Source organism: Lolium perenne, chromosome 4 (assembly GCF_019359855.2).
Source record: "Lolium perenne isolate Kyuss_39 chromosome 4, Kyuss_2.0, whole genome shotgun sequence".
In the NCBI taxonomy this organism is placed as follows: domain Eukaryota; kingdom Viridiplantae; phylum Streptophyta; class Magnoliopsida; order Poales; family Poaceae; genus Lolium; species Lolium perenne.
In genome coordinates, this window is record NC_067247.2 from 287731426 (window position 1) to 287746331 (window position 14906).

The 14906-nt window shown below is 44.7% G+C and overlaps 3 protein-coding genes across 4 annotated transcripts; all 3 read right to left on the reverse strand.

The window, feature by feature from the left end:
* Positions 1-1827: 1827 nt before the first annotated feature.
* Positions 1828-5301, reverse strand: LOC127295683 (putative zinc finger CCCH domain-containing protein 21). Its single transcript, XM_051325680.1, has 3 exons — positions 4909-5301; positions 4179-4827; positions 1828-2530 (listed from the first exon to the last, which is right to left on the reverse strand). Exons 1-3 carry the CDS (start codon positions 5103-5105, stop codon positions 2249-2251), a joined length of 1128 nt encoding a protein of 375 aa, XP_051181640.1. The 5' UTR covers positions 5106-5301; the 3' UTR covers positions 1828-2248.
* Positions 5302-5430: 129 nt separating this feature from the next.
* Positions 5431-11095, reverse strand: LOC127295684 (exonuclease DPD1, chloroplastic/mitochondrial). 2 transcript variants are annotated; one of them, XM_051325681.1, is made up of 4 exons: positions 10956-11095; positions 6800-7402; positions 6178-6383; positions 5431-5822 (listed from the first exon to the last, which is right to left on the reverse strand). In XM_051325681.1, the coding sequence occupies exons 2-4, from the start codon at positions 7330-7332 to the stop codon at positions 5614-5616; spliced, it is 948 nt and encodes a 315-aa protein (XP_051181641.1). In that variant the 5' UTR covers positions 7333-7402; positions 10956-11095; the 3' UTR covers positions 5431-5613. The 2 variants fall into 2 exon arrangements, with proteins under 2 accessions (XP_051181641.1, XP_051181642.1); XM_051325682.2 differs by lacking the exon at positions 10956-11095 and adding an exon at positions 7805-7927.
* On the reverse strand, positions 7481-11088 carry LOC127295682 (pentatricopeptide repeat-containing protein At5g50990-like). The gene is made up of 2 exons (XM_051325679.1): positions 10956-11088; positions 7481-9888 (listed from the first exon to the last, which is right to left on the reverse strand). The coding sequence occupies exons 1-2, from the start codon at positions 10961-10963 to the stop codon at positions 8196-8198; spliced, it is 1701 nt and encodes a 566-aa protein (XP_051181639.1). The 5' UTR covers positions 10964-11088; the 3' UTR covers positions 7481-8195.
* Positions 11096-14906: the final 3811 nt, after the last annotated feature.

A 14906-nucleotide genomic window follows, 5' to 3' on the forward strand; every position in this document is an offset into this window, starting at 1 on the left:
ATATCTTGTGCTATCTTGCCTAGAGCTTAAATTATTGTTGTTGCACTTACTTGAGCCTAGCTTATTTAGGTTTTGTGATTGTAAAATAAAGTTAGTTTAATTCCACTTTCTTACCAGCCAAATTCGTAATTCCTTTTAAAACGCTTGTTTACCCTCTCTAGAAGATACTCGTCCTTTCAATCAAGACAATGCCTTCAATAAGAAATCGGCTAGAAATTTGTCATTGCCAACCAATGAAGTTCAGACGTAGAATTTTCATTCTGAAAATAAAGACTCATTACTCGAAGAGCACCATCACAAACGAGGTCGTCCTATGTTACCGCCCCTACTTGCCAAAAGTACTGCAGCGATTTAGGGTCTGTTTGGTTCCTAGCCACACTTTGCCAAGCCAAAGTTTAGCAATTTGGCATGTGTTTGGTTCTTGCCACACTTTAGAGCTGCCACACTTCACTAATCATATGGCCCACTTGTCATAGAGTGAACTTTTTGCCAACTTTTGCCACACTTTGTGGCTTCCAAAATCCTAGCCACACTTTTGTGGCTGCCACACTTGCCAAAGTTAGGCTTGGCAAACTGTGGCTGGGAACCAAACAGGCCCTTACTGATCATCGGGCTCATTATCGCCACGCATACATTTTAGACATAGACATCTCCATGCAAACCATATTTGCATAGCAACATGTTGTGATTCATCTTCTTCTCTCAATCCAAGATCTTGGCCACCACCATCACTCATAGATCTCGAACTCGTACATGAGAGGTTGAGATCCCTTTTCTTTCCTGATGTACCTGCCTCACCTCATCATAATCATTATCGACGACGTCGCAATGCCTGAGGCCTGCTTTTGGACGCCAATCAGGAAACCAACCACAACGTAGAGGCTCGCAAAATTGCATTCCCAACGCCCCATGTGGGTGTTGGTGACAACCATCTAGGTTGTGTCGCACATTGCACACAACCAACCAACCATATCAGCCATGACGATGCTACCACATGCAGATGGTTGGTCAGGAAGGGTGATCGCTGCAATGTCATCGGCGGCACCTTGGCCTGATGGACCGTGGGTAACATAAGAACTCCATGAACTCGGGATAGGCTTGTAAAAGTGTGACCGAAGCACACCTCGTAGTCAATAATCGCCTAGAGCAGCAAATAAATCTTTCAGGCTAGTGACACTGAGACTGAAGCATCCGTTGACGAGTGGTGAACGAAGCTTGCTCTTGAGCACAACAAGACGCGGAAGCTAGTGGGTTCAATGATCATGCCGGTTTCATGGAAAATTTAGAATATTATAAGTCTTTTGTCATCACATCGCTAGCCCTTATAGTCATGGCAAGGATCGAAGATGAAGCGAGGGTGTGGTGTTTTGCCGGGGTAAAACTTTTGGGAAATGTAATTCTAAGAGAATTTTTTTCGCTGCGAATGGTAATTCCAAGAGAATTGACTTCTTGCTTTAAAGTCCTATGACCTCGCCTAGGCAATTGTCTCCAAAACACCTTAATTAATGAAAATGGAACATCTTGCACCTTTTTTAATTTTTTTTTACATATTTCAGGATTATTGTTTCAAAAAAGAAAGAGCTCGGGTTTTTCCATAAAGAATGGCAGAAATGCTTGGCAACTGAAATCAATCAAACTGTGCATAAGTTGCTAGTGACATAAGCATCCAGTCCAACCAATAATCATCCAGAATAGCAACAGTAACAAGAGTTCAGGCTTATGTATGCAACGGTTCTAGCAGCTGAGAGTGTTCTTCCAGTCAGGCTGCTATCTGTAAAATGTGTTCAATGCTACATCAATAAAAAAACCTGATGTAAAAAAAACAGATTCGGGAAAGAAACGGTTCAGGCTTTTGCATCATATAGTATGCTGGCCCAGTCCAGTATCCTCACATAGAAAGCTTATATGGGCTAATTCTGATCGCGAAGACAAGGAACGATCCACTTGAAGCTTTCCTCCACAGCAATCACACGAGCCACGCACTACGGCCCGTTTACCCCATCGCTGGCCACTACTGTATTCCTGGGCTGAACCGGCAGGCCGCCTTATTTTATTTGAGCACTCCTAAGTTACTGACTGATTCAACGAGCTCAATGCGTACTGCTACTGATTCTATGGCAGGACATCAGAGAAGGCATCAGACGTGCGCAGGTAATGAGAGGAGGACGGCCGGAGGTCCGAGAGGCGGGCAGGAAGCATTACACGGCCGGAGGAACGAGAAGTTGGTGGTGGTGGTGGCCGCGGCGGACTAGTAGGACTCCATGGCGGGCGCTGAGGAGTGGCGGAAGTGGCAGCGGTGGCCGTAGGGGCAACCGGAGGCGGCGACGAACATCTGGCAGGGGAGGGTCTTGTAGCGCGGGTGGCGGATGACGGGGCGCATCTCCTGCAGGCCGTGCGCGAACCGGCACCGGTCGGTGTAGGGGCAGGCGCCTTGCTCCCACTTGTTGCACAGCTCCGTCTTGTGCGTGCCCTGCCTGTACGCCTCCACCTCCACTTCCCCATCACCCTGCGCCTCGTCCTCCGCTGCCTCCTGCAATCATCATTCCCCATTGCAAGGTCAAACATACGGATATGAAATCCCAGTGAAAATATATCGAGATGGCTGCTTGGTTTGTCGAATTAGGCAAAACCAAGACCCTATGTGTGCGACTGATAACCACTTCATAACAAAATATTTTCAATCTGCTGAGTTTTGTGTGTAAAGTTTCGAATTGAGCCAGTTACATGCTCCTACTTGACAAGAAAAATTAAGCAAGTTCAATAATGTTGCTTCTCGCAACTGAATGCAAGCACATTGTCAGAATCTGTATGATCTCCCAAGTTAACTTAACGATTTCCTAATCCAATTGCAGCACACATCTGAAAAAAGAATGGAGTTGTACCTCCGGATATCACCATTCCCCCATTACAAAGATCAAACATATGGATATGTAATCCCAGTAAAAAATTATGGAGATGAATACTTGGTTTTGTCGAATTAGGCAAAATCAAGATCCTATATCTGCGACTGATAGCTACTTCATAACAAAAAATTGTCAATCTGATGAGTTTTGTGCATGAAGTTCTGTATTAAGCCAGTGCAATATTTCTGAAGAAAAATTCAGCATGTTCAAAACTGTTGTGTATGCCATTGAATCCCAAAGTAAGCACATTATCAGAATTTGTACGATCTCCCAAGTTAACTTAAAGATTTCCTAATCCAATTGCAGCACAATTCTGAAAAATCGAGTTGTACCGCACTATTTCAAAAAAAAAGTTGTACCTCACGATACTTACGAACAAACCTCGCCAATTCAACACAACCTGATGCTTGATGCGATTGTCAGATACTCGAATCGCAAACATAATGGCATATTACCAGAGTTCATCAGATGTTGCAGGCTTAAACTTATCAGAATTGTCAACCTGATGATTTCTGCGTGTTAAGTATCGAATTCAGCCAGTTCAATAGAAAATTAAGCAAGTTTGATATTGTTGTGACTTGTGTCCTGTGATGGAATCCCGAAGCAGGCGCATTATCAGAATTTGTATAATCTCCCAAGTTAACTTAGCCATTTCCTAATCCAATTGCAGCATGAACTTAAAAAAGTCCAGCTGTAAAGTTCGACTTCCTGGACTAAACGAATGCCAACAATACCTGACGACTAAACCTAGCTATTCTACATAACCTGATGCCTGATGCGATTGTCAAATGCTCAAACTGCAAACATAACGTCATATTGCCAGAGCTCATCTGATTGTGCAGTCCTAAACTAGCATTTTCACCATTTAATTGCATCACAAACTTAATTCCCCCTCGTTTAAGCGGCTGTAGTTATTCAGTTCAACATATTGTATCAGCCGACTCTGCCTATGTAGCCGAAAGCAGAGTACCTGACGATACTAAATACAAAATTAGCTAATTCATCAGAAGTTGCTGCTTGATGCGATCGCCAAAGCACAAATTGAACATCATTTACCACATCACGTCTAATTTTGCAGGTTTCAACTTGTTTTTTCAGCATCGAATTGCATCGTAAACCAAAATTTCTCCCCGATTACTGCGAAATTGCATGAACTGGAACAATTGAACTGTATTCGCGGGCTTAAGCGCGGATTTCCGAGTTCCGAGCAGGCTAACAAGCGATTCGCGGCGGAATTAATCTGCGAATTCGAAGCAGTTGGATGTGTGGGCTTACCTCAATCGGTGGAGGTGGGCGAACACGGAGGCGCTGCGCCTCTGCCTCGCCCTGCGGCTGCTTCATCTGCGAGAGGTAGCACTTGGATCGTATCGAGATGCTCTTGGGCGGGCCGCCGCGCGCTGCTGCCTCCTCCGCCGGATTCGGTGGTGGTGCCGGCGCCGCCGCGTACGCCAGGTTCCCCTGAGTGGCCTCGAGCTCCTCGAGGAGGAGGGAGAGCTGCACGTTCTCCTCTCGGAGATGGAGGCGCTCGAGGCGGAGCTCAGCGACCTCGGCCGTGGCGTCGCGCAGGCGCAGGAAGCAGTCGTCGTAGCGCTCGGCGATCGCGCGCAGGAGCATCTCGGCCTCGCGCGCCTCGCGCTCCTGCTCCGCTGACACGCGCAGCGGCGAGACGTAGCGGCCGTCGGAGACGCAGGACGCGGGCGAGTCGAGCGCCTTCCCCATCCGTGTGGGCGAGCTGGGTCGACCTCCCTTGCTGCGGTCGTCGGAGACGCACGACGAGGGAGAGGAGTCGAGGAGCAGCTTCGCCCGCGGCGAGGCAGGAATCGGCGACCCGAAGACCTCGTAGGAGACGCAGGACGACCCCGCCGGCGAGTGGTGCCCGAGCAGGCCGAGCTCCCCCTCCATGGCCTGCGCTGGAGAGCCCAAGCTGCAAGCAGAGTAGCAGGGAGGTGAGGCTAGGGTTTGGAGCGAGAGGGAAGACGACGATGAGGAGGTCGAGGGCGGGTACCTTGGCGTCGCCGTCGTCCGTCGGGGTTTGGAAATTGGAGGGAAGCAGAGGAAGTCGTTGCGGTTTGAGACTTTGAGAGGCTGGTCAAAGTGACTTGATTGGCCCGCCTTATATAGAGCCCGTTGGCTTCTTCCCACCAAAAGACCAAGGGCAGGATCGACTTTTCTCTCCGTTATCTGACGTACAAGCTCCTGCATTATCTAAGTTGAACCAAATAAGCAGGTGCATAACTGTTTCCCCTTCACCAGAGTACCACATTGCAGTATCAGCCAAAGCTATCGAAATGAATCAAGTGGAAATGACCTCAGTTGCTCAACTCAAGGGCAGAACCGACTTTTCTCCCTGTTACTAGTACAAATGAGCTCTGACAAACTTGAATTTAGTCAAGAGCGTTCCATTTCGTTTAACTTGGAAACCACACAGAAGTGACATCAGTATCTACTACTATGTCGCACCTCTGAATAATTGCATTGTGCATATTATAGTTCAGATGGTGTACAACAACAGTACAGGGCCAGCAAATTTAAGTAATATTCAGCACTGAATTAGTGACCAAAATATTAGTGTAACAATGAGGAAGGTACTGTTCTGTTGCTGAAACAGCATAGAAATCAGAGCTGGAAACTGCAAATAGCAGCTCCTGTAATACAACACCAATGAAAGTAATCTAGACTTCTAGTATATTGTTCTGGTGAGGTGTGTTAGTCATTTTTTGGCGGGTGTTGTTGCAATATCAGACATCCGGACTGACTTCTCGAGGAGTTGGGGAACCGTTAGCTTCAACTCGAAAGTCAGCTTCTGGAGCACATAACATAGGGCGGTCACATCCCGCATCGCACGGTGCGCGTCGCCATCAACTGGGATCTTGTAGCGCTCTATCAGAGCACTCATCGACGCAGAGGTGATTTTTTGCCCTGAAATGGAAGCTGAATGAGGTCTAGCTTTTGAATCGCATGATTTGCTTCAGTTATATGAGTAAACCCACAAATCAAGAATCTAGACAAATACTGTGGAGGTTAATGGCAAAAACCTAATATTGCTAACTTAGCCTCATTTTTATCTCAGAAATATACATAGATAACACGAAGTACAGCATGTCATTACAATTACAGGAGTGTCATTTGTAACAAGAAGAATAAAACTAGGTTATGTTAATTTTCCTAGTTAACTGTCACCACCAGAGTAAACTGCGCCCTTTCTCTAGCACTGAAAACAATCTTGAACAATATGTTTAAGAAAGTAAACAGAACACTTGGAGAGAGAACATACCATTAGATTCAACTAACTGTCTTGCAATAGGAAGTGTATCTACAAACAGCCAGTCACCAGGCATCTCCTGTTTACACCGTTCGAACTCAAAGATAAGAAAGGGGACATCAAAGCTTTTCCCGTTATGAGCAACCCACACAATTGGTTTACCAGCCACTTGACGACTCCAAACATATTGTAGTAGAATGGGTATAAACTCCCCAAATCTGCATTGTCGTACACAAAAACTCTAATTACAGAAGATGAAGAACTCAAGTAGGAATGCACAAGAAAAATAAACGGGCATTTGACCTCAGCTCATATGTATTTCTTTGTGGAACTACATTTTCAGAATGTAATGCAGCAATCAACACGTAGGAGAACAAAACATAAGATTCAGGGAACTGTTCTTTATTTGCAGAAAATATCACGATTTTAAAAAGTGTCAGATGAATGAATAATGATCACAAGCAAAGAAAAACTCCTATCTGAAGAAGTAATGTAACTTCTGCTTTGCACTTTGGTTTCATATTATCTTCTTAGATTGTTATTTCCTCACTGGAGTCTTATAAAATGACAGTTTGCATGAGTAAAAATGGAAAGTATCTGGTAGGGCACAAATCATGCTGTTGAAAGATGATACCTTGGGACATCAGATCCGCGGATCATGCTGGTGCTAATACCATGAACAGCTGTGTTTCTTATCTCCCTCTCAGGGTTTATTAGGGTCTGGAAAGTGCTATTCTTTCCACCCGCAAGATCACGTGCAGCAAACTCAATAACTCTATCACCACGGCGTGAGAAACCAGTAGTTTCAATATCAAAAACAAGGATAGTTGCAGGGTACTCAGTCTTGCCTCCAGAAACCTTTTCCTGAATATCGTAGCACTGAAGTGGTTTCAGGTGGTGCAGATCAGACTGCTTGAACACATCAATCGATGATTCAACTGATCCACCGTGTAAATGGCGGTTATTGCTGAAGGATTGCTTGCATGCTTTTCTTGTGCTCCTCACTAGTACTGATGTACTAAAAGGTCTAGTTTTATATCTTCTATTTTGAAGTACATTTTCAGACATTATTCTGCTGCTATACTTGAGAAATCTGATACTACAACTCTGTCCTATTGAGTTTCTTAGTTGATGGAAGTTACCACAGCAAATAGAATATAAAGACATTGTACAATTGGAGAAAATAGGGCATCAAAGGTGTTGATCGCCTATTATTGGGGTACCCTCACTGTTAATCCTGAAATGATTAGCAAACAATCATTATTAGTTGGAATTTGTCAAACTTAAAACTAGTGAACCCAGAGATATGCAAAAATGTAACCAAATAGTAATGATGAAGTCATTAGATATATATCACGCCATGCAATGTCCGCACAAGTAAACCTCCAAAAATAAAACTGCGAGTATGTGTCCAAAAAAATAATAGCAGACCAGACAATACTATGGTGCCAATTTTCTACGAAACACATACAAAGCCATGAGAAACCCGAATAAATCAGAGAAAACACAAATCCAGCAGAGAGTCTCTCTATCTTGATCCCACAGCTCGCAGATTATACTTCTGTAGAAGTGTGTCTATCAATAGACCACATATGCTGAGAGTGTATGATACACAATGCGTATTTCTGTGTCAGCATACCCTTATTTCCACTATTACCAATTTCACAGCCAAACTGATAACAACGTCTTCCGGGGCTTATATTTTGTCCTTGGCTCATTGATGTGCACCACCTAAGCTCCAAGCTTCCAAATAGAAAATGACCATCATGGTTTAAAAAGCATCGCTTAGTCGTCGCCTAGGCGACGCCTAGGCGCCAAGGCGCCCCCCCTCCGCTTTGTAAAAACGGCCGCTTTAGGCGCCTAGGCGTCCAAAGCGCCTGCCTAGGCGCCAAAGCGCCCTCCCTCCTTAAGGCGCCAAGGCATCGCCTTAAAAACCATGATGACCATATTATTTAGGTACATTGATAGCTTCCAACAAAACCGCTGGTATGATGATATACAAATCACTTCTGTGTTGCTCCATCAAGGGCTCACCAGTAATCTTTACAGGAGCAGCACCCACTTTCAAAGCGGTGAAATCGGACCCTATCCCTCATAATTATAACACGACAAAGCACCTTCGAGATTATTTTGATCCATTCATGACAGTCACCGCATGTCTGCAGATTTTTTGACACAAATATTTCTGTCCCTGGACCAGTCTTAAGGACACTATAAGCTACTGCAAGCTTCTCACTGTGGAAGCTGAGGTTTTCTTCTCTTTCCTCCGGAGAGACATCTTTTGTTACTAACTCAATGGATGGAGTATAGCCTTCAACCTTCGCTTTTTCTGATAAACCATGCAGCACTCGGTAAATATCATCAGAATCAGGATGGGACCGGTCCCCAGCTTTGAATTCATGGGTGCTTCCCCCTAATTCAACCCAACTCAAGCCCTTTATCTTCCGTACTTTCCTTTTCTTCCTCTCTTTCCATACTTCCTCTGAATCATCCCACCTGTTTATTGATGAGTAGATATTTGAAAGAAGGGTATAATCACCACTGCCCTGGCATGCTATCTGTTCAATAGTAACATCACCAAATTTGGTTTGATGATACCTACGGCAAGCACTAAGCAATGCCCTCCATATCACAGCATCAGGTTTCACGGCCATTGAGCTCACCAAGTTGTATGCTTCATCCAGCAGCCCAGCTCGTGACAATGTATCCACCATTGCACCATAGTGTTCAACCTTTGGAGTGATATGATACTTCATAGTCATTGCTTCAAAGTATTGACGAGCCTCTTCAACCATGCCACAATGGCTGCATGCTGCCAATAGTGCAACGAATGTAACCCCATCAGGAACCACACCTGCATGTTCCATCCTGTGGAACAGTATCACCACATTGGATCCAAGACCATGAGCTGCCAAGCTACCAATCATTGTATTCCATGTGGACACGTGGTTTCTCTTAACTGTGTTGAATATGTCAACTGATACATCAATCCTTCCACATTTAGCATACATATCAATCAGTGCTGACACTAAAATGTGATTCTTTTCCACCCCCAGTTCATCCATCAGCTGATGAACCCACACACCATAAGAGCGGGCACCAGCTCGAGCACAAGCTGACAGGACTGAAGAGAATGAGAAACCGTCAGGGACAAGGGCAGAATTGACCAATCTGCTGAAAAGATTCATTGCATCTTTTAGGTGGGAGCTCCTTACTGCACCCGCAATCATTGAATTCCATGAGACCAGGTCCTTGACAGGCATCCTCTTGAAAATCTGATATGCCTTGTCTAGCTGTCCACCCTTCAAGAATCCCGTGAGCATCAGATTACCATGGAAAGGATCAGTACTCCACTCAAGCATGGGCAAAAATAGCTCGCGTGCTTCCGTCATGCGATCATGATCAATATACAACCTCAAAAGTGGAGCAATAATATCTTGCTTACTTAACCCAGTTTTAGTGAGATGTGAATGAATTTGCATGGCAGCATAGATGTCTGAACATTTCGAACAAGCCCTGAGGAGGAGAGCATAGGTTCTGTGATCAGGGCAGAATGCGGTAAAATGGAGCATAGTTCTATAGTCCATCAGTGACTTCTGTGGGGAGCCTTTCTCCAAAGATGCCCGGATGATGGCATTTGCATATGGAAAGACGAGTCTCGTGGGATGTTTCTTCAAACAGTTTGTGTAGGGCATAGTGCAAATGGGCTTCTGAAGTGAATTCCTATAATGCAGGCGCAAAACTTATATTTTCTGAAATTTGCAGTTCATTAACACCAGGCAGCTAAAAAATCAGCATTCCGATGTGCACACTCAAGTTACATAATACTTACTAAGATAATTATCCAAAACGAAAGTTGTGCTTATCGCTACTTGAAATGAAAGGATAAAATCATCATCGATTCTTTACGTCTTGTGCATGAATTTACCAATGCTAACATATAGTACATGCCAAATATATTGCACATCTGCACAGGTATGGCCAAATGTGCTTCGTTACTAACTAGAATATATTGTATATCTACTAACAAATTTCATGGAGTTCTAGATGATACCATTTGTGTATTTTTTTTTATCAAGCTCCCATCATACAGGTATAGCCAACAACAATGCTCAATAACAAAAATACTTCCGACCTTAACTGATTCCTACACCCACGTGCAGCTTGTGGTCCTATGACAACTACATGCCTACGAAAATAACTGAAATTCAAGAACCAGCGCAGCACATATTAAGGCCCATTTGGCATTGATGTGGATTATGATAACATCATTTCTTCAAATAGTTTTCAGATGATTATGATAATATTGCGCCGTTGTAAATAGCATATGCCAGCTAGCTGTCTAAGGACAAGAAATCGTGTGAGAAGAAATACAGTAATACATAAGTACTAACTATGCTGGATAACAGAAAATTGTCAAAGTGTGTCTGATTTGCCAAACATGCTCTAGATTTTCCACAGCTGCTTTAAGGGTAATCGCAACATAACAACCGCAAATCCGCCCCAAAGACCCTTCCTTCCATGGGCCTTCAAACTATGGAAATAAACCTGATAATCCATCTATTCGGAGAAAACAAATTCGCTCCACTAAGTCCCCCAAACAGTACGAGACGGACCACGGAGGATCAAACCCGGCAACGGAATCAACTAAACGCTGCCAGAAACGTGTTGGGAGAAGGCTCAGCGCCCCCACCCAAGAGCAACGCAGCCAGAGTGCTCGACGAAATGCCTCGCCAAGAAATGAACCAAAACAGCGATTCGATGAGCAGGGGAGCGAAGAGAGGAGGTACCTGAGCATCCGGCCGGCGGGCCGAGATCCAATGAGGTGGGATAGACCGTCGCGGCTGGCGAATTTTGGAGCAAGAAGGAAGGGAATGCAAGCAAGCGAGAGAGCGGGCGAGCACGGAAGGTATATGCCTTTTGGTTGCGGAGATGCGAAGGCTTGTGGCGAGAGAGGCGTGGAGGGGAGAAGCGGTGGTGGTGGCGGGAGAGAGTGGGGGCAACCGGAGGCGGGGCGGAGGGGGGGGTGGCCGGTGTTGGCGGATCGGCCGCGACGCGGGCGTGGGAACGTGGGGTGGGATGGGCGGGCGAGTGGCGCTTCCGCAAATGCCCACTGCTCAGCGGCGTGATTAGAAAGAAAATCCACTCTTGGTTAGCGCCCGATTTGAGATGTGTTTACCACAGTCCACAGCCGCATGATCCCCCCATGACTCATGAGGCCATGACCCATAGTCCGTGCGAACCCAAGCCACCCAGTTGCCCTGGTGGGCCGGGCTTCTGCGCCTGTAGTTCAATTTCTAGGATGGGCTGATGCGGCTGGATTTGGCTGAAGCGTTTCTTTTCGCGAGGGATTAGTTCCATGTTTGGATTCTTTTCGAACAAAACGAACAGGCCCTCCGAGAGAAAAATGAATGTTATGGAAACTAGTTGAATGTCCGTGTGTTACTACGGTCTGCTAAATTTAGACTGAATCAAATCACTTGTAATTCATGGTACATGCATCGAACACACCACTTCTTCAAATTTTCCCTCTCCACACATTAAAATAATGCATATATGAAAATTACATATATGTGCATGTGTTAGACATTGTTGATGGCGACCTCAGGAGAGCAAGCCATACGTGGATTGGCAAATCCTTTGTCATGCTCATTCCTTGTGTTTCAGTATATCAATGAACTTCTAAAACTTTTGCTTATGAATAGATATACTAATTTAATGACGAATACTTTTTATGAGTGAAATTATTGTTTACCCATTTTTATTCTGAGAAAAGGAATACTACTTGCATTTGTCTGTCAAATATGTTAGTTATTTGTTTAAATATTATCATTTCCAACTACTTGTTTGATTAGGATACACACCCAATAAATTAGTATGAGTTCTCTTGCATGTTGCCATAAATAATCCATTTAACTACAATAATAATGTTGTCTGATTATAGCATCTCTGTCAGCTAAATGGTCTATAATTATCAATTTTTCTCCGCCATGCATCATTTGTGCATAAGAATTAATGAAGTAAACTGAGTAAAAACATCAACCTTTGAAATATGAACATGTTGGGTAGAGGTATACAAAGTTCTCTTCAACATATATTTTTAACTGAGAGACAATCGACCAAACTAAAGCAATCACATACATACAACATTCAACAACGAAAAACGAAAGAAGTTTGTGGGGGAAACAACAAAGACATGCCCAAGCTAGAAAGAAAATGATACATCCCTAGAACATAGAGCAGCTCATCGGTCGAACTGCATAGATGAACGGCGTGACGCCGCTAGTAGACCATGCAGCATGATGTCCAGCCGGTCCTTATCCGCTACGTACTGAGCGGCCGAGTACCAATGCTACAAAATGGCTAAGAATTTGAACACCAAGTCAGACGCCCGTCTCAGAAAAATTCGCTCAATGACCATCTTGTTGCGGATAGTCCAAATGGTCCAAGTTATAGCAACGAAAACAAGCCAAAAGAGGCATGTCCTCCTACCGGTACGATTTGCATTTGTTTTCAGGAACTCACCAAGGTCTAGTAACTACCACTCAGGTCCTAGAGCCTCAAGGGAGAAGCTCCGTAAAAATTGGGATGCGGGGCATGAGAACATAATATGAGTCGTGGACTCTGGCACCACACACAACTGGCACATCCCCCTGGCCCATTTGAAGACATCCACTCCTAAGGGTATGCGGTCCCGAAGCAACTGGCACACAAAAGATCTTAATCTTGAGGAGGAACGGCGCTTTCCAAAACAGGGATGTTTAAGGAAGAGAGGGCCCATAAATAGGGCCCGATATGCCAACCTAACATTGAACGATCCCGAAGCGGATATACACTAGGACACACTATCAATTATCAGAGCCAGCCATCAATGCGCCCGAAAGGCGATATTGTAATGCCTTCCATGCCAGAGCCTCACCCTGGTGGATACCCGTTTGAACTGGATCACCCACTCGGCCTGTGTCGCATCCGTCTCCAATAGTAGCAAGTCCACGTAGATCACAAAGGGAGTTAGGAAATTTTCCCTAAAAGGTCGCCCATCAAACCATCGATCAAGCTAGAACATGGTACCCGCTTCATCCCCTATTGACAAGGCAATCCCCGTCCTGATCTCGTGCTTGAAGTCCCGGAGGGATCTCCAAAACTGAGATCCCTCCCTTCTCTCACACGCCATGAGCGGTCGACTCCAAAATTACTTGGCTTTAACCAGTTAACCAGTTAAAGCCATAGATCCGTCTAAGTATCTGCCAGACCTGTCTAAGTATCAAGGTCACAATAGTATTTATTCGCATTAGCATCTCACATTTTTATATTTATATAATTCTTGAAGATAATTTTGCATCTCTCATAATGTATCCACACAATCCAATTTTGAAGATCCACCTAGATATTTGATATTTGACTATCTTTCCATTGAGAGACACAACAGTCTTAGCTGCGGCACAATAGATAAAGTTTCGAAATTCCGGAGACCCCTTTGGAATTGATGAATGATTTATAAAAGTCTCAAACCTCAATGGAAGGTGCATCGAACCAACAAGGAGCATCATATAGATGACCTTTCATGTACATCTAGACTTATTTTTTATAAATATCTTACATAGAGGATTCATTGAGGAAATATAATTGGCATATCTATTTTATTTAGGTGGTTTGATTCAAATGTTCTGCACATATGTACATGTAAATACCTAGGCAACAATATATGTCAGATTATACACTGATATTTAGTTGACTTTACTCTATGATATTCATCGATGGTAAATAACATGTAACGCCTATGTAGTGTCGTGCCCTTATTTGCATCACATTCCAGAATGTTTTTGAAGGAACGGGCAGTCGGTCTGTCATCCAATTATAACGGTTTATTCGGCAGTAACCTTCCCTAATTTATCAGACATGTTTTTTTATTACAAATTTTCTACTATTGAATTTCTAGCCTTCATCAAAAAAATAACTGCTCGACTAAAAACACACATACGCTTGACTGTGCAAGGAGGCGGTAATTAAGCCAACATGGTACTACATGGAGTTACGAACAAACAAAGAACACCTAGAGAACTGAGGCAGTTCAGGGCGCTTGACAGATCCATGCGACATTACATATTTAGTCTAGCAGAAGTCAGCACCACCTCCACGGCAAAGCCATGTAAGCCAAAGAAACTTTATGGTTTTTTTAGATGACCCAAAGAAACGGCGATAGGCAACTGGTGCAGGTCATGGGAGAGGTGGATATACCTTTAGCTCGTCGAACTTGCGGGAAGAGGCTGTTGGCTCCCCTGTAGTTGGGAATGGAGGCCGAGATGAGCGGAGCCACCCGAGTCTAGACGATGCACTGGTGCACTAATCTTCTAGAAGAAGCGGCGTACTCCAGAGGATGGAGCTTCACTTGCGGCAGAGGACTCATCATCTTGTTCCGGCAATGCGTGATTGACAGAGTGGGAGGTGGAGGCCGCAGCGAGGAGAGAACGAGACGGCCTGGGCAAGAGTGCCACGAGATGGGCAGCCTGAGCCCGCAACCACCAATCCATGCACTAGCGAATAAAGATCAGAGGTGGCCGGTAAACAGTGGGCGAGGCGTGGTGGTGCCGGGATGCACGAACTCTAGAAGATCGATTTCGTGTTCGGACCTAAAAAAAACTTGTCCATGGCGAGCAGGGGAGGAGGTGGGAGGTGGCGCGGTAATTCACATGATGAGATATGTAGCAATGGGCGTTGTGGCGACCGGCCGACGAGGCCGG

What these genes read in the sequence shown, in the direction of transcription:
- LOC127295683 (XM_051325680.1), bottom strand. Translation starts at nt 5,105, where the DNA reads ATGCAGGAGCTTGTACGTCAGATAACGGAGAGAAAAGTCGATCCTGCC. An exon ending in CGGACGACGGCGACGCCAAG is followed by an intron (nt 4,828 to 4,908) that starts GTACCCGCCCTC and finishes CTCTGCTTGCAG; the next exon opens with CTTGGGCTCTCCAGCGCAGG. An exon ending in GCCCACCTCCACCGATTGAG is followed by an intron (nt 2,531 to 4,178) that starts GTAAGCCCACAC and finishes TGATGATTGCAG; the next exon opens with GAGGCAGCGGAGGACGAGGC.
- LOC127295684 (XM_051325681.1), bottom strand. Translation starts at nt 7,332, where the DNA reads ATGTCTTTATATTCTATTTGCTGTGGTAACTTCCATCAACTAAGAAAC. An exon ending in CGCGGATCTGATGTCCCAAG is followed by an intron (nt 6,384 to 6,799) that starts GTATCATCTTTC and finishes ACGACAATGCAG; the next exon opens with ATTTGGGGAGTTTATACCCA. An exon ending in ACAGTTAGTTGAATCTAATG is followed by an intron (nt 5,823 to 6,177) that starts GTATGTTCTCTC and finishes CTTCCATTTCAG; the next exon opens with GGCAAAAAATCACCTCTGCG.